This window comes from Pongo abelii, chromosome 20 (genome assembly GCF_028885655.2).
Source record: "Pongo abelii isolate AG06213 chromosome 20, NHGRI_mPonAbe1-v2.0_pri, whole genome shotgun sequence".
In the NCBI taxonomy this organism is placed as follows: Eukaryota; Metazoa; Chordata; class Mammalia; order Primates; family Hominidae; genus Pongo; species Pongo abelii.
In genome coordinates this window covers 10,894,557-10,913,483 of record NC_072005.2, presented here as the reverse complement: position 1 = coordinate 10,913,483, position 18,927 = coordinate 10,894,557, and the positions used below count along the sequence as shown (strand labels likewise).

Genomic DNA, 18,927 nt, shown 5'->3' with positions numbered 1-18,927 from the left:
TCCCTAGACCTCATTTACGCCTCATTCCTTTTTTTTTTTTTGAGACGGAGTCTCGCTCTGTCTCCCAGGCTGGAGTGCAATGGCTCGATCTCAGCTCACCGCAACCTCCGCCTCCCGGGTTCAAGTGATTCTCCTGCCTCAGCCTCCCGAGTAGCTAGGACTACAGGCATGCTCTACCACGCCCAGCTAATTTTTTATTTTTAGTAGAGACGGGGTTTCACCATGTTGGTCAGGCTGGTCTTGAATTCCTGACTTCAGGTGATCCGCCCGCCTCGGCCTCCCAAAGTGCTGGGCTTACAGGCATGAGCCACCGCGCCCGGCCCCTTTTGTTTTTTGAGACAGGGTCTCACTGTGTTGCCCAGGCTAGAGTGCAGTGGTGCCATCATAGCTTACTGCAGCCTCAACCTCCTGGGCTGAAGCAACCCCCCGCCTCGGCCTCCCAAAGTGCTGGGATTATAGGTGTGAGCCACTGCGAGGGGCCCTCATTCTCCTTCATGTCCCTCACCCCTTGCCCCTGTCATTCCACCTCCTAAACCCTCTAATGCAAGTACCGTTGCAGAGAGCCCGGCATGGCACTGCTGTACTCCCCACATACACCACCTGACTGCCCTTGAGAGATGCTTCAAATTTGGTGAATTCAGGCACGCTCCATCCCCCAGCCATCCAACCATGGGATCCAGAGGTCCCCAGCTTGAAGGATTCCACTCCATAGAGGCCTGGGAACACCTTGACCCGTGTTATAATTAATAACTTAAGCAAGCCAGCAGGCAGACACACAACACACCCAAGGGCACCCTATGCTCAAAAACCCAGTGGGGAAGGGAGGAATTCCACGGGTGTGCAGAGACCTGGGACATCTTATGGCCCAGCTGGGAGACAAGAAGGGGTCTTGACATCTCCTTCTCTGGTGGTCCTGAGGAGCCGAAGGTCGAGAGGGGAACTTCCTGTTGTCTGTTTAGTGCCAGGCCCATGCCTGTGTCCCCTCTCCCACTCCTCTATGATGTAAATCCCAAGGCCAGGGTTCCCCTTCCTTTCCTCTGTCCAATTCCCTGAGAAAGTGGCTGACACAGCCCCCCAGAAGTAGCTGGAGGGACCTCAGGCCCCCGAATGCCTGGAGACAGGGGGGTCCCCCAGTCCTCAGCCTCACTGGCAGGCCCGGAAAGTGCTGAATTCGGGGGTCTCAGGCGAGGAGGATGTGGAAGTGGGCCTCTTCCGGGTCCTGGAGTTGCTGGGGGTGGCAGTGGTGCCTGAGTGATCATCCAAGGTGGCTGGGTCTTCTTCTGGCATCGTTTTCTTTGTCCATGTAAGAAGAAACACAGAAGTGGGTGATCTGGGGTTTCAGGATCTAGGGTTTCTCCATGTTCTGAGCCTGAGACTGCCAGCCCAGCAGGTCTCCTCTCATCCTGCCCCCACCCACACTCACCTGTCCTGGTCTTCCCTTCTCCTGCCTTCCTCTCTGCTAAATTGGGGACCAGAGAGCATGGATTCAAACACCAGTTCCTTCACTTTATAGCAGTGTAACCTCAGTTGTATGGCTTCACCCCTCTATACCTCAGTTTCCCCTTCTGCCAAACGGGGAGAATGCTAGTACCCACCACTTCCTAGGGCTGCTATGAGGCTTAAAAGAGTAAAACTGATAAAGCAAATGGCACATCATAAGCTCTTCTTTGCTAAGTGAACACAACCATTAATATTATCTCCTCTGTTGGGCGCGGTGGCTCACGACTGTAATCCCAGCACTTTGGGAGACCGAGGTGGGTGGATCACCTGAGGTCAGGAGTTCAAGACCAGCCTGGCCAACATGGGGAAACCCTCTCAGAAAAATACAAAAATTTGCCAGGTGTGGTGGTGCACGCCTGTAATCCCAGCTACTCGGGAGACTGAGGCAGGAGAATCACCTGAATCCGGGAGGTGAGGGTTGCAGTGAACTGAGATCCTGCCACTCCACTCCAGCCTGGGGAACACAGTGACTTGGTCTCAAAAAATAAATAGATAAAAAATAAATAGTATTATCTCCTCCTCCCCTCCCATTCTGGGCAAAACATTCCTCAAAAGTCTACCTACTCCTCTGCCTTGGAGGCTCCTGACCCTGATCCTAAAGAAAGATGAATTTGCTAGAACTGAAGCCACTCAGTTGACAGCAGGCTGGGGGTTCCATCCACAGTCCTGTCCCTCCCAAGCTGGGTGACCCTAGGCCCATTATCAGCCTCAGTGTCCTTGTTTGTAAAAAGAAAATAATCGATCCCACCTGAAAGGGTGTTACAAAGTTGCATATCGGGCACTCAGCAAGGTAATGGGGAAAGCTAGAGACAGGTCAGCTGCTGCCTTATCATTTCAGCCAACGACAAAGCAGTATAAGGCTTCAAAAGGAAACTAGAAGTGAAAGCGGAGACTCCAAAAGAAATTTGAATACCCATGGTCATGGCACGGTTCTGCACAACAGCCAAAAGGTGGAAACAACCCAAGTGTCCATCAACAATTGAATGGATCAACAAAACTTGGTGTCTCCATACAACAGAATATGATTCAGCCTTAAAATGGAAGAACAGGCTGGGCGCGGTGGCCCACACCTGTAATCCCAGCACTTTGGGAGGTCGAGGTGGGCAGATCACCTGAGGTCAGGAGTTCGAGACCAGCCTGGCCAACATGGTGAAACCCCGTCTCTACTAAAACTACAAAAATTAGCCGGGCATGGTGGCAGGCGCCTGTAATCCCAGCTACTTGGGAAGCTGAGGCAGGAGAATCGCTGGAGCCCAGGAGGCGGAGGTGGCGGTGAGCTGAGATCATACCACTGCACTGCAGTCTGGGCGACAGAGTGAGACCCTGTCTCAAAAAAAAAAAAAAAAAAAAAAAAAAAAAAAGAATGTTCTTCCTTTTTTTTTTTCTGAGATGGAGTTTCACTCTTGTTGCCCAGGCTGGAGTGCAATGGCGTGATCTCGGCTCACAGCAACTCCGCCTCCCGGGTTCAAGTGATTCTCCTGCCTAAGCCTCCAGAGTAGCTGGGATTACAGGCATGTGCCACCATGCCCGGCTAATTTTTTTTTTTTTTTTGTAGTTTTAGTAGAGATGGGGTTTCTCCGTGTTGGTCAGGCTAGTCTCGAATTCCCAACCTCAGGTGATCTGCCCACCTTGGCCTCCCAAAGTGCTGGCATTACAGGCATGTGCCACCGTGCCTGGCATGAAGGACATTCTGACACAGACTATGTACTGCATGGATGAACCTTGAGGACATCAAGCTCAGCGAAACAGGCCAGTCACAAAAGGAAAACTATCATGTGATCTCATTTCTATGAGATGTCCAGAAAAGGCAAATCCACAGAAACAGGAGAGTGGTGGGTGCCAGGGGCTGGGGGAGGGAGAATGGGGAGTGGGTGTTTCACGGGGACAAGTTTGGGAGGATGAGAAATTTCTGGGCCGGGTGCGGTGGCTCATGCCTGTAACCCCAGCACTTTGGGAGGCCAAGGCGGGCAGATCACTTGAGGTCAGGAGTTTGAGACCAGCCTGGCCAACTTGGTGAAACCTTGTCTCTACTAAAAATATACAAAAATTAGGCTGGGTGCAGTGGCTCATGCCTATAATCCCAACACTTTGGGAGGCTGAGGTGGGTGGATCACCTGAGGTCAGGAGTTCAAGACCAGCCAGGCCAACATGGTGAAACCCTGTATCTACTAAAAATACAAAAATTAGCCAGGTGTGGTATTAGGCACCTACAATCCCAGCTACTTGGGAGGCTGAGGTGGGAGAATCGCTTCAACCTCGGAAGTGGAGTCTGCAGTAAGCTGAGATTGCGCCACTGCACTCCAGCTTGGACGACAGTTGTGAAACTCCGTCTCCAAAAAAAAAAACTTTAGCCAGGCGTGGTGGCATATGCCTGTAATCCAAGCTACTCGGGAGGCTGAGACATGAGAATTGCTTGAACCCGGGTGCAGCAAGCCAAGATTGTACCACTGCACTCCAGACTAGACAACAAAGTGAAACTGTATCTTAAAAAAAAGGCCGGGCCTGGTGGCTCACGCCTGTAATCCCAGCACTTTGGAAGGCCGAGGCATGTGGATCATTTGAGGTCAGGAGTTTGAGACTAGCCTGACAAACATGGTGAAACCCCGCTTCTACTAAAAATAAAAAAAAATTTTTTAAAATAAAAAAAATTAGCTGGGCGTGCTGGTGTTTCCCTGTAATCCCAGCTACTCGGGAGGCTGAAGCAGGAGAATCGCTTGAACCTGGGAGGTTGAGGTTGCAGTGAGCCAAGATGGCACCACTGCACTCCAGCCTGGTGACAGAGCGAGAGTCCGTCTCAAAGAAAAAAAAAAAAAAAAATTAGCCAGGCTTGGTGGCAGGCACCTATAATCCCAGCTACTTGGGAGGCTGAGGCAGGAGAATCACTTGAACCCAGGGGCGGAGGTTGCAGTGAGCCAAGATCATGACACCCCTTTACTCCAGCCTGGGCGAAAGAGCAAAACTCCATCTCAAAAAATTAATAAAATAAAATTTAAAAATAAAAAAGAAGAAAAATAAATAAATAAATATATAAATAAAAATAAACTAGCTGGGCATGGTGGTGGATGTCTGTGGTCCCAGCTACTCGGGAGGCTGAGGCTGGAGGATCTTTTGAGCCCAGGTAATCAAGGCTGCAGTGAGCTATGATGGTGCCACTGCACTCCAGCCTGGGAGACAGAGCAAGACCCTGTCTCAAAAAAAAATTGGCAGGGGTGGTGGGTGAAGGTACAGATCCACCTCTGCATGTATTTGCCATGTGCAGCTGCTAACAGTGGTTACCTGTATGTCTGCAGAAAGGAATACCAATGGATGAAGCGGCATGGCTTAGTAAGAAAACTTTATTGTATATTTTGACATGTGAATGCTTTTCATATGGAAATTTTTTGTTTGTTTGAGACAAAGTCTTGCTCTGTCACCCAGGCTGGAGTGCAGTGATGCAATCATAGCTCACTGCAGACTCAACCTCCCAGGCTCAAGCAATCTTCCCACCTCGGCCTCTTAAAGTGATGGGATTAGAGGCATGAGCCACCACGCCTGGTCCTTAATTTAAGGAAAAAAAAAAAAAAAAAGTAAAAAAACAAATGAAAGGCCGGGCACGGTGACTCATGCCTGTAATCCCAGCACTTTGGAAGGCCAAGGCGGGCAGATCACCTGAGGTCAGGAGTAGGAGACCAGCCTGGCCAACATGGTGAAAACCCGTCTCTACTAAAAATACAAAAATTAGCTGGGCGTGATGGCAGGCGCCTGTAATCCCAGCAACTCGGGAAGCTGAGGCAGGAGAATCACTTGAATCCAGGAGGTGGAGGCTGCAGTGAGATCACGCCACTGCACTCCAGCCTGAGTGACAGAGCAAGACTCCATCTCAAAAAACAAACAAAAATAAATAAATAAAAACTACCTCAAAAAGTGGGGAGAGGGGGCATCACCAGGCTGGTGTTCTGTGCGGTGTGGATTCTCATGGAAATGTTTAGATCGAGCCCTGTCTGCCGGGTTTTTCTTATGGCCTCAGGATTTATTCTGGAAGCAGAGACCTCAGAGGGCTGCACAGGCCCGTGCCAAGCCCCCTTCCTTCCTACCATCTGTATCCCAGGCACTCCTAGTCTATCTCTAGAACTGACCTCTCTCCCGAACTGCAGACTCCCCTCTCCATCTGCTCCCAGGCGCCATGGGTTGCGGTGGCTGACTCCACACTCCTGACCCTCCAAGCCTTGCCCTCCTTGGCCTCCTCTTCTCCCTTGGCCCCCACATCAAAAATCAGCTCCGTGTTTTCTCTCCCCTGTATCTCCCCTAACCTGCACCTGATCACTTCTTCGAACTCCACTGCCAGCATTTTGGACCAAACCACCCACCCCTTGGTGCACGCTTGGCCCAGCTCTTCAGTCTCCAGGCTCCTGCCTTGCCCTGATCCCCGCTTTCCCCAAATCTGTCCTCCTGCAGAAGCCACCAGAGGGCGCCTGTGTGCACCTGAATCCGGTCCCCTCCCTCCTATATACTAGGAACCCTCCCTGGGTCTCAGCTCAATAGCAGTAAAATCAAAGTTCTCCATGGGGTCACCTTCGACTCCTCACTCCACCCCAGCTTACTGGGCTGTGCCAAAAATGTGTCCTCAGCCTGGATCAATCATCCCCAATCTTCCCCACCTCCTGCTTGTCACCCATCTCAGACTTTCCTGATCTCCTGTCTGAAGCAGCTTCCGCAGCCAGCCAGCATGGTGGCTCACACCTGTAATCCCAGCACTTTGAGAGGCTGAGGCAGGTGGATCACCTGAGGTCAGGAGTTTGAGACCAGCCTGGCCAGCATGGTGAAACCCCCGTCTCTACTAAAAATAGAAAAATCAGCTGGGTGTGGTAGCATGTGCGTGTAATCCCAGCTGCCCGGGAGGCTGAGGCATGAGAATCGCTTGAACCCGGAAGTCGGAAGTTGTGTGAGCCGAGATCACGCCACTGTGCTCCAGCCTGGGCGACAGAGCTAGACTCTGTCTTGAAAAAAAAGAAATCCCTCCCTCTGCTTTTGGGGGATATTGTTCCCCAATGTCACACAGTGTCGGGGCTGAGATTTAAACCTGGGTCTATGGGACTCTCTGCACAGCTACATTTTGGGGTAGCCTTGGCATTTGTACTTTTTTATTTTTATCTGTTTGTTTGTTTGAGATGGAGTTTTGCTCTTGTGGCCCAGGCTGGAGTGCAGTGCCTCAATCTTGGCTCACTGCTACCTCCACCTCCTGGGTCCAAGTGATTCTCCTGTCTCAGCCTCCCAAGTAGCTGAGATTACAAGCATGCACCACCACACCCAGCTAATTTTTTGTATTTAGCAGAGATGAGGTTTCACCATATTGGTCAGGCTGGTCTCAAACTCCTGACCCACCCGCCTCGGACTTCCAAAGTGCTGGGATTACAGACGTGAGTCACCGCGCCCAGCAACTTCATGCTTTTCTTTATACCCAGAGGGGACCGACCACAGCATGCATCAGATTGTCACAAGCCTCCATGAGAGGCCACCAGGTCACCCTGAATCCTCTGTCACCATTCTGAGGGGCTGTCATGACTCAGACCAAAGGCAGCACTGATCAGGCCAGGACATACCCCCAAGGGGCCTGCCTGTGGCCACAAGACAGCCTGACGTCACCACCTTCAATCAACACACCCCCTGGGATTTTTTCACAGCCAACTCTTGGCTCACTAATGAGTCCCTGTTCAGTGATTCTGGGCTTTTCCTAGCCCCCCCGCAGCTTAGAGACAGCAGGTCAACTTAGTCTCGTGGTGCCCCTTGAGCCCGCCCCGTTCTCCCGGTAGGATGGTCAGCAGAAAACTGGTTCCAAGAAAAAGAACCACTCACCGCGGAGATGGTAAACAGAGAGTTATCGAAGGACATGTCTGAAACAGAAAGAGAAAGAAAACCCAGGATTGGGGGCCAGTTGTAACTTCCCTGCTCCCTGCCATCCCCGCGCTGCCCCCCAGACCACAGGGAAGCAACTGGGGTCCATTTCCCAGCATCCTCTATGGCGCCCTTCCAACCCATTCTGCACGGTGAACTGTTCACAGCTACAAAGTGAACCAAGTCCTTCTACACACAGCCTTCCTAGGGGGATCTCTCACTGCCCTCGGGAAAATGGGTATCTTATCTCAGGCCTTCCAGAAGGAGCACCTGCCAGCTCCTCCTCCTCCCCAGGCTCTCCTCCAATTGCTCCATCACCCTTTTTTTTTTTTTCTTGTTTTTGAGAAGGAGTCTCACTCTGTTGCCCAGGCTGGAGTGCAATGGCGCGATCTCGGCTCACTGCAACTTCCGTTCCTGAGTTCAAGTGATTGTCCTGCCTCAGCGTCCTAATAGCTGGGATTACAGGCATGCACCACTACACCCAGCTAATTTTTATATTCTTAGTAGAAATAGGGATTCACCATGTTGGCCAGGTTGGTCTCGAACTCCTGGCCCCAAGAGATCTACCTGCCTCGGCCTCCCAAAGTGCAGGGATTACAGGCGTGAGCCACCACACTCGGCCTCCATCACCCATTCTTGTAGGTCTCTGCTTAAACATCACTTCTAGCCAGGTGAGGTGGCTCACAGCTATAATCCCCACGCTTTGGAAGGCCAAGGAGGGAGGATCACTTGAGCCCAGGAGTTCAAGACCAGCCTGGGCAACATAATTTTTTGTCTCTAGAAAAAAAAATTTAAAAAGTAGCTGAGTGTGGTGGTGTGTGCCTGTGGTCCCAGCTACTCAGGAAGCTGAGAGGGGAGGATCACTTCAGCCTAGGAGGTTGAGGCTGCAGTGAGCTATGATTGCGCCACTGTGCTCCTGTCTGGGTGACGGAGCAAGACTCTGTCTCAAAAAAAACAAAACAACAACAAAAAAAGGGCGGTGGCTCACGCCTGTAATTGCCTGTAATCTCAGCACTTTGGAAGGCTGAGGCGGGTGGATCACCTGAGGTCATGAGTTCGAGACTAGCCAGGCCAACATGGTGAAACCCTACCTCTACTAAAAATACAAAAATTAGCTGGGCGTGGTGGCACGTGCCTGTAATCCCAGCTACTCGGGAGGCTGGGGCAGGAGAATCACTTGAACGCAGGAGGCAGAGGTTGCAGTGAGCTGAGATCGTGCCACTGCACTCCAACCTGGGCGACACAGTGAGACTCCATCTCAAAAAAAAAGAAAAACATCACTTCCTTGGGAGACCACCTGCCTTGTGCCAGACACAGTCTGGTGCCATCATAGGCTGTTTCCCATTGGAGAATGGGCTTGTGGACAGACAGCACATCTGTCTTGGTTACAAAAGGACCCTCTCAGATCTTAGCACATAGTAAGTGCTCAATGAGTGTGTGTGTTGGACCGGGAATGAAGTACAGAGAATACATTTCTCTGCTTGGGATGCCTTCAAGAGAACATCCTGCATGACAGACTGGCTGCCTTTCACCCCCTTGGGGAAGCTGGCAGAATAGCATGTTCTAGAAGGCAAGTGTGGCCCGGGAGTCCCAGAGATAGACATGGTCCTTTCCCCATGGAGCTGGCCGTCCAGCAGAGGAAATGAGTATGAAATATGCAAGCACCTAATGATCACTTAATTCTGTTTCATTTTTGTTTCTTTCTTCCTTTTTTTGAGATGGAGTCTCACTCTGTCACCAGGCTGGAGTGCAGTGGCGCAATCTTGGCTCACTGCAACCTCCGCCTCCTGGGTTCAAGCGATTCTCCTGTCTCAGCTTCCCAAGTAGCTGGGATTACAGGCACGCGCCACCATGCCCAGCTAATTTTTGTATTTTTAGTAGAGACAGGGTTTCACCATGTTGGCCAGGATGGTCTCGATCTCCTGACCTCGTGATCCACCCGCCTCGGCCTCCCAAAGTGCTGGGATTACAGGCGTGAGCCACCGCGCCTGGCCCTTTTTTTTTTTTTTTTTTTTTTTTTGAGACGGAGTCTCGTTCTGTCGCCCAGGCTGGAGTGCAGTGGTGCGATCTCGGCTCACTGCAAGCTCCGCCTCCCGGGTTCATGCCATTCTCCTGCCTCAGCCTCCCGAGTAGCTGGGACTACAGGTGCCCGCCACCACGCCCACCTAATTTTTTGTATTTTTAGTAGAGACGGGGTTTCTCCGTTTTAGCCAGGATGGTCTCAATCTCCTGACCTCGTGATCCGCCCGCCTCGGCCTCCCAAAGTGCTGGGATTACAGGCGTGAGCCACCGTGCCCGGCCTTTTTTTTTTTTTTTTTTTTTGAGATGGAGTCTCGCTCCGTCACCCAGGCTAGAGTGCAGTGGCGCAATCTCAGCTCACTGCAACCTCCGCCTCCCGGTTCACATGATTCTCCTTGCCTCAGCCTCTCAAGTAGCTGGGATTACAGGTGCCCGCCCCCACACCCTGCTAATTTTTTTGTATTTTTAGTAGGGATGGGGTTTCACTACCTTGGCCAGGCTGATCTTGAATTCCTGACCTTGTGATCTGCCCGCCTCAGCTTCCTAAAGTGCTGGGATTACAGTTGTAAGCCACCGCGCCTGGCCGCCTAACTGTATTTCTACCGAGGGGTAAGAAGAATGGTCGGACCTGGGGTCCTATAAGTAGCAGGCATAGACCCTGTCTAGGCAGTCAGGGAAGACTTCCCAGAGGAGGTGACCTTTAGGTTAAGTCAAAGGAGACAGAAGGTGAGAACCCAAGGGAAGAGGTGGCGAGGGTGTGTTTTGACCCTAAAGGGAACAAGCAGTCACAGAAGAAATTTGATTGGTGTGTGATGAGGCCTGATGGCATTTGGAGGTGTAATCCTTTCCCTACCGGAGTCAGGAGTGTGGAGGCACAGACCTGCACTGTTGAAGTTAATCTGGGCCCAGCAGGATTCTCGATCTCTGCAAAGGAATTCAGGAGAAAGAGACAGGGACCAGGGTTGCCCCTTGAGTCAGGAGGCTTGATCGGGAAAGCCCTGGCCCCAAACCACACCCAAAACGTAACCTTTGCTCCGCACCCACTGACCCATGGGTCTTCCCCACAGAAGAGCAGTAACATCCTGATTTCTGGAGCCGTCACACTGTGGGACAGCCCCTCGGCTGGGGGAAAAAAAACATGGAAATTCTCTTGGGGCAGGCGCGGTGGCTCACGCCTGTAATCCCAGCACTTTGGGAGGCTGAGGCAGGTGGATCACTTGAGGTCAGGAGTTCAAGACCAGCCTGGACAACACGGTGAAACCCCGTCTCTACTAAAAAATACAAAAATTAGCCAGGTGTGGTGGCGTGTGCCTGTAGTCCCAGCTACTCAGGAGTCTGAGGCAGGAGAATTGCTTGAACCCAGGAGGCGGAGGTTGCAGTGAGCCGAGATTGCGCCACTGCACTCCAGCCTGGGTGACAGAGTGAGATTCCGTCTAAAAAAAAATACATATATATAAGCCAGGCGCGGTGGCTCATGCCTGTAATCCCAGCACTTTGGGAGGCGGAGGCAGGCGGATCACCTGAGGTTGGGAGTTCAAGACCACCCTCACCAACATGGAGAAACCCCGTCTCTACTAAAAATACAAAATTAGCCAGCTGTGGTGGCACATGCCTGTAATCCCAGCTGCTCGGGAGGCTGAGGCAGGAAACTGCTTGAACCCAGGAGGCAGAGGTTGCGGTGAGCTGGAGATCGTGCCATTGCACTCCAGCCTGGGCAACAAGAGCGAAACTCCATCTCAAAAAAAAAAAAAAAAAAAAAACATATATATATTCTCCTGGTTAGGAGGTCCACAGCCAGGTGAAGCTGGGATGCAATCCCCAGAGCAGGTTTTCATCTCCAGGCAGCAGGATGTCTCCCCACTCTCAGAGAAGAGAAACTGACACCAGGGCCAGTTAGGACATCCTGGCGCCCAGGAACCTGGGCCATCGCCTACAGTGCAATTGGGCACTGCACAACCCCAGGGGCATTCTTTAGAAACTGACTGTGGGTATCTAGAGTGATTGTGACCGTTTTCTGGCAGCTGGGGGTAAAAGGGTGTGGGGAAGGGCCTCTCCCTGGGCAAACTGCTCACTCTGTGACCGAGTGCTGAGCCTCAGTCCTCTCTTCTGTAAAATAGGGCTATTCATGGTGCCTGTTTCCAGGGCTGCCATAAGGATAAGGAGCTCCAGCTTCAGAGAGTCCTAGCACAGTCCTCCAGCACACAGGAAGCACTTAATAAATGGCTCCTGTTCCTATTATACAGCATGCCCACCTGGAGGCGCTGTTTGTGGGGGGCATGGAGTTCCCACTCTGCCAGGGAAGTGTCCTTCTATCCCCAAACCACCCTCTGTGGGTCTCCAGGGATGATCTCACCTTTTCTTCTGTAAATTTTTGAGTTTAACTGGAACAAAAAAGAAATGAGCATGTGTTAGATTTTGGTCCTAATTGTATCCGGCAATTTCGGTTTTTTTTTTTTTTTTTTTTTGAGACAGAGTCTCACTCTTTCACCCCGGCTGGAGTGCAGTGGCTCAATCTTGGCTCACTGCAACCTCTGCCTCCTGGATTTAAGCAATTCTCCTGCCTCAGCCTCCCGAGTAGCTGGGATTACAAGTGCGCATCACCAGGCCCGGCTATTTTTGTATTTTAGTAGAGAAGAGGTTTTGTCATGTTGGCCAGACTGGTCTCGAACTCCTGACCTCAAGTGATCCACCTGCTTCGGCCTTCCAAAATGCTGGGATTACAGGCATGAGCCACCCCACCCAGCTTGGAAGGCCTCAGATTTTTTTTCTTTCTTTTTTTTTTTGTTTTTTGAGACAGAGTCTCGTTCTGTCGCCCAGGCTGGAGTGCAGTGGTATGATCTCGACTCACTGCAATCTCTGCCTCCCAGGTTCAAGCGATTCTTCTGCCTCAGCCTCCCATGTAGCTGGGACTACAGGTGCACACCACCACGCCCAGCTAATTTTTGTGTTTTCGTTAGAGATGGGGTTTTACCATATTGCCCAGGCTGGTCTCAAACTCCTGACCTCGTGATCTGCCCACCTCAGCCTCCCAAAGTGCTGGGCCATCGCGGACAACATGGTGAAACCCTGTCTCCACTAAAAATACAAAAGTTAGCTGGGTGTGGTGACACGCACCTGTAGTCCCAGCTACTCAGGAGGCTGAGGCAGGAGAATCGCTTTAACCTGGGAGGCGGAGGTTGCACTGAGTCGAGATTGTGCCACTGCACTCCAGCCTGGCAACAGAGCAAGTGAGTTGAGATCGCCTCACTGCACTCCAGCCTGGGTGACAGGGCAAGATTCCATCTAAAAAAAAAAAAAAAAATATATATATATATATATATATATATATATATATATATATGTATATATGAGTGTGTGTGTGTGTATGTATATATATATACACACATATATACACATATACACATATATATACACACACACACACATACACACACACACACACACACAATTTGGCTAGGCATGGTGGCACAAGCCTGTAATCCCAGCATTTTGGGAGGCTGAGGCAGGAGGATCACTTGAGCCCAGGAGTTTAAGACCAGCCTGGGCAATACAGCAAGACCCTATCGCAACAAAAAATATTTTTAAAAAATTAGCCAGGTGTGGTAGTGTGTGCCTGTGGTCCCAGCACTTTTGGGAGGCTGAGGTGGGAGGATTGCTTGAGCCCAGGAGTTACCCAGCCTGGGCAACACAGCAAGACCCTGTCTTAAGAAAATAAATAAATAATTAGCTGTGTGTGGTGGCACGCACCCATGGTCCCAGCTACTTGGGAGGCTGAGGCAGGAGAACTGCTTGAGCCCAGGAGGTCAAGGATGCAGCGGGCTATGATCCTGCCATTGCACTCCAGCCTGGGTGACAGAGTGAGTCTCCAAATGAAAAATTTTTAGGCCGGGGACTGTGGCTCATGCCTGTAATCCCAGCACTTTGGGAGGCCGAGGCGGGCAGATCACCTGAGGTCAGGAGTTCCAGACCAGCTTGGGCAACATGGCGAAACCCCATCTCTTCTAAAAATACAAACATTGGCCAGGCATGGTGGTGCACGCCTGTAATTCCAGCTACTTGAGAGGCTGAGGCAGGAGAATCGCTTGAACCTTGAAGGCGGAGGTTGCAGTGGGCCGAGATCATGCCACTGCACTCCAGCCTGGGCGACAGAGCGAGCCTCTGTCTGAAAAGAAAAATAATAAATAAATAAATAAATAATTTTAAAAAGGGTGTGATGAACAAATTACTGAACCTGAAAACAAAATGGTGTGAGTTGTGAATGTAAGCACATTTTCACGTTCCAGAAGTTGTCAACTGGCAACTTGTGTGCCAGGCTTTCTTTGCATGCTGTTACCTTTTCTGACCACCAGGGCAACAGCCACAGCAAGGAGGAAGAGGGCACCAGCCAGGCTCAGGCAGAGCACCAAGATCCAAGTGGGCACTGGAGGAAAATCAGAAAAGAGAGTGGGCAGGTCAGTGTCGTCTCTCCAGGTTACCTTTGAGTAGCCAGCCCTTACCCCATAACCCCCAACCAAAGAACATGAATGCAGCTGGACCCAAGAGACTTAGTAAATTTTGTGTCTGGCCAATTAGCATATCCCCCTCTCCTGGCTATTGTGATTGGTTCAGGATGAGCATGTAACCCAAGTGGAGCCAATGAGAGCTAACTCTGGGACTTTGGCAGTACCATTGGGAAAAGAGGTTTACTCCTCTGGCTAGCATCGCATAGGATAGATATCTTAGGCCAGGCGTGGTGATTCATGCCTGTAATCCCAACATTTTGGGAGGCTGAGGCAGGTGGATTACTTGAGGCCAGGAGCTCAAGACCAGCCTAGCCAACACAGGGAAATTCTGTCTATATTAAAAATATAAATAATTGGCAGGGCGCAGTGGCTCACACCTGTAATCCCCACACTTTGGGAGGCCAAGGCAGGCGGATCACTAGGTCAGTAGATTGAGACCATTCTGGCTAAAATTGTGAAACCCCGTCTCTACTAAAAATACAAAAAATTAGCCGGGCGTGCTGGCACGTGCCTGTAGTCCCACTTACTCAGGAGGCTGAGGCAGGAGAATCGCTTGAACCCAGGAGGCGGAGGTTGCAGTGAGCTGAGATGGCGCCACTGAACTCCAGCCTGGGTGACAGAGCAAGACTCTGTCTCAAAAACAAACAAACAAAACAAAAAACAACAAAACCCCACAAATAATTAGCCAGGTGTGGTGCACACCTGCAATTCCAGCTACTTCGGAGGCTGAGGCACAAGAATAGCTTGAACCTGGGAAGTGGAGGTTGCAGTGAGCTGAGATCATGCCACTGCACTCCAGCCTGGGCGACATAGAGAGACCACATCTGAAGAAACAAACAAGAAAAGAGATGGCTGGGCATGGTGGCTCACGCCTGTAATCCCAGCACTTTGGGAGGCTGAGGCGGGTGGATCACCTGAGGTCAGGAGTTCAAGATCAACCTGGCCAACATAGTGAAACCTCGTCTCTACTAAAAATACAAAAATTAGCCAGGTGTTACGTGCCTGTAATCCCAGCTACTTGGGACGCTGAGGCAGGAGAATCGATTGAACCCAAAAGGCCGAGGTTGCAGTGAGCCGAGATTGGGCCATTGCCTTCCAGTCTGGGTAACACAGCCAGAATCTGTCTCAAAAAAAAAAAAAAAAAAAAAAGAGAGAGACTATATATCTGAAGCTTCAGGGCACAATCTTGCCTCCATGAGGGGGAGAAACTACCTGAGAATAAGACAGAAGAGGAGCTGAGAAGGCAAATGCTTTCTGTCGTTTTTCAGCACCTGGATCCAGCCATATCTGAAGTCAGCCATGTAAACTGACTTCAGCTCAGTGAACCAACAAATCCCCTCTTGTTGGTAGAGCCAGTGTGAGTCAGGTTTTTATTACTTGCAGTCTGGGTGCCAGTGGCCAGATGACATCCACCCCCAGCCCAACGGTAGACCCTGAGATCCATCCAGAAGCTAGTCACACAGGCATGGGAGTGGCAGTTCCAGAGTCACCTTCTCAGCACAGGACTTGGCTTCCCCTTCCTGGAGAAAGAGGAGATGCCCTGACCCCAAGGGAGGCGAGGAGCTAAGCCAGGAGGGGGAAGAAGACAGACGCTTGGTATTCTCAATGACAATGTCAGCCTTGTTCATTGATTCACCTGGGGCAGAAGGGGTGTTGTCAGCTCCCTACTCCAAGACCACAAGGCCAAGGTGAGAGAAGGGGGCCTTTGATAGAGGAGCCTGAGGCCGGGAAGGACAGAGAACTGCTCTGTCATAGCTGCGTGTTGGCCTCTGCTAGCAACAAGATTCTTTTTTGCAGTGAAAAAGTTCTTTTAAAAGATTTTTGGGCCAGGCGCGATGGCTCATGGCTGTAATCCCAGCACTTTGGGAGGCCGATGTGGGTGGATCACTTGAGGTCAGGAGTTGAAGACCACCCTGGCCAACATGGTGAAACCCCATCTCTACTAAAAAATACAAAAATTAGCAGGGTGTGGTGGTTGGCGCCTGTAGTCCCAGCTACTCGGGAGGCTGAGGCAGGAGAATCGCTTGAGCCTGGGAGGCAGAGGTTGCAGTGAGCCAAGACTGGGCCACTGCGCTTCAGCCTGGCCCAGAGTGAGACTCTGTCTCAAAAATTAAAAAAAAAAAATGTTTTTACAGACAGTCTCCCTCTGTCACCCAGGCTAGAATGCAGTGGTGCGATCATGGCTCACTATATCCTCTACCTCCCCAGCTTAAGTGATCCACCTGCCTCAGCCTACTGACACATGCCAGCACGCCCTGTTAATTAAAAAAAAAAAAAAATTAGCCGGACGCGGTAGCTCACGCATGTAATCTCAGCACTTTGGGAGGCCGAGGTGGGTGGATCACAAGATCAGGAGATTGAGATCATCCTGGCTAACACTGTGAAACCCCTTCTTACTAAAAAAAAAAAAAAATACTAAAAATTAGCCGGGTATGGTGGCACATGCTTGTAGTCCCAGCTACTTGGGAGGCTCTAAGGCAGGAGAATCGCTTGAACCCGGGAGGCGGAGGTTGCACTGAGCTGAGATCGTGCCACTGTACTCCAGCCTGGGCGACAGAGCGAGACTCTGTCTCAAAAAAAAATAAATAAATAAAATTGGGGGGAGCTGGGCATGGTGGCTCATGCCTGTAATTCCAGTACTCTATGAGGCCGAGGCAGGCGGATCACCTGAGGTCACGAGTTTGAGAGCAGCCTGGCCAACATTGTGAAACCCCATCTCTACTAAAATACAAAAATTAGCTGGGCATGGTGGTGCACGCCTGTAATCCCAGCTACTCAGAAGGCTGAGGCAGAATTGCTTGAACCTCGGAGGTAGAGGTTGCAGTGAGACTCAGGAGGCTGAGGCAGGAGAATTGCTTGAACCTCAGAGGTGGAGGTTGCAGTGAGCTGGGATCACACCACTGCACTCCAGCCTGGGTGACAGAGTGAGACTCCATCTCAAAAAAAAAAAAAAAAAAAACTGGCCAGGAGCCAGGTGCGCGGTGGCTCATGTAATTCCAGTATTTTGGGAGGCCGAGTGGTGGGATCACTTGAGCCCAGGAGTTAGAGACCAACCTGGGCAACACAGTGAGTCCCTGTCTTTGCAAAAAATAGAAACATTAGCCAGGCGTGGTGGTGCACGGCTGTAGTCCCAGCTGCTAGGGAGACTGAGAAGGGAGGATTGATTGAGCTCAGGAAGTGGAGGCTGCAGTGAGCTGTGATTGCGCCACTGCACTCTAGCCTGGTCAACAAAGCAAGAACCCCATCTAAAAAAAAAAAATTAAATTAATTTTTTTTTTTTTTTTGTAGAGACAGGGTCTCACTATGTTGCCCAGGCTGATCTTGAACTCCTTGGCTCAAGGAATCCTCCTGCCTCAGCCTCCCAAAGTCCTGGGCTTACAGGCGTGGGTCACTGCACCCGGCCAGGAAAGTTCTGACTGATGGTAACACAGAAGGCTACCAAAGGCTCCTCCCTCCTGCTTCTTGACCCATAACCCATGTCCAGCCTCCTCATTCAGAGATCAGAAAAGGACATCAGCCCTGCCAGGGTTCCCGTCTCACTTGGGTGAAAAGATCGAATCCTTGCTGTGGTCTACAAGGCCCCCCACGATCCTCCTGGTGAACTCCCTGCCCCGCCTCTCCCCATTTTCCTCCTTGTTCACCATCCTTCAGCCATACTGGGCTCCTCAGACACACCAGGGAAGCTTCAGCCTTGGGGCCTTTGCACATCCTGTATCCTCTGCCTGCAACACATGCCCTGGATATCCACATGGTTGGCTCCTCCTCATCATTCAGTTCTTTGCTCAAATGCCACCTCCTCAGAGAGGGCTACCCTGTTGCCCTACTCTACTTCAGAGTCCAGAGGGCTGACCATTAGAACATGGGGCCAGTCGCTCTACTCTACTTCAAATAATGACATCCTCATCCAGGTGGATTTCATCTGGTGCCCTGCTGGCAGGTTGAATATATATTGGATTTCATGTTTATCATCTGTCCTCATCCGCCTGGAATGTCAGCCTGGAATGTCTTTGGGCAAGCCCAAAGATAGTTCTTGGTGCACAGTAAGTGCTCAGAAACCTTATGTGGCTCATGCTGGGCATGGTGACTCACATCTGTAATCCCAGCTACTCTGGAGGCCGAGGTGGGAAGATCACTTAAGGTTAAGAGTTCAAGACTAGCCTGGTCAACATCTTTTTTTTTTTTTGAGACAGAATCTTGCTCTGTCACCCATGCTGGAGTGCAATGGCATCGTCTTGGCTCACTGTAACCTCCGCCTCCCAGGTTCAAATGATCCTCCTGCCTCAGCCTCCTGAGTAGCTGGGATTACACACGCATGCCACCACACCCAGCTAATTTCTGTATTTTTAATAGACATAGGGTTTCACCATGTTGGCCAGGCTGGTCTTAAGCTCTGACCTCAGGTGATCCACCTACCTCAGCTTCCCAAAGTACTGGAAATTACAAGCATGAGCTACCATGTCCAGCCCTGGTCAACATTTTCAGACCCTCATCTCTAAAATAATTTTTTTAAATTAGCTGGGCATGGTGGTGCACACCTGTAGTCCCAGCTACTTAGGAGGCTGAGGTGGGAGGATCACTTGAGGACAGGAATTGGAGGATGAAGTGAGCTATGATTGTGCCATTGCCCTCTAGTCTGCACAACCTTGTCTCATTTAAAAAAAAAAAAAAAGGCCAGGTGAAGTGGCTCACGCCTGTAATTCCAGCACTTTGGGAGGCTGAGGCGGGCAGATCATGAGGTCAGGGGTTCGAGACTGGCCTGGCCAACATGGTGAAATCCTGTCTTTACTAAAAATACAAAAATTAGCTGGGCATGGTGGCACACACCTGTAATCCCAGATACTCAGGAGGCTGAGGCAGAAGAATCGCTTGAACCAGAAGGCGGAGGCTGCAGTGAGCCGAGATCGCGCCACTGCACTCCAGCCTGGGCAACAAGAGCATAACTATCTCAAAACAAACAAACAAACAAAAAAAATATGTGGCCAAGAGGGGAAGTGATGTATGTCATGGAGGTGTAATTCATGGTTTTTGGAAGGCA

The 18,927-nt window shown here is 50.8% G+C and overlaps 1 protein-coding gene across 1 annotated transcript in view; it reads right to left on the bottom strand.

Moving 5' to 3' along the window:
- Positions 1-717: 717 nt before the first annotated feature.
- The window catches only part of C20H19orf38 (chromosome 20 C19orf38 homolog), a 36,121-nt gene continuing 17,911 nt past the window's right edge, over positions 718-18,927 (bottom strand). The window contains exons 4-8 of the mRNA XM_024237592.3: positions 13,724-13,810; positions 11,744-11,771; positions 10,271-10,314; positions 7,333-7,370; positions 718-1,293 (exon numbers count right to left, since the gene is read on the bottom strand). Of these exons, the coding sequence (XP_024093360.2) occupies positions 1,144-1,293; positions 7,333-7,370; positions 10,271-10,314; positions 11,744-11,771; positions 13,724-13,810 (347 nt within the window). The 3' untranslated portion in view covers positions 718-1,143. The remainder of the gene's footprint in view (positions 1,294-7,332; positions 7,371-10,270; positions 10,315-11,743; positions 11,772-13,723; positions 13,811-18,927) is intronic.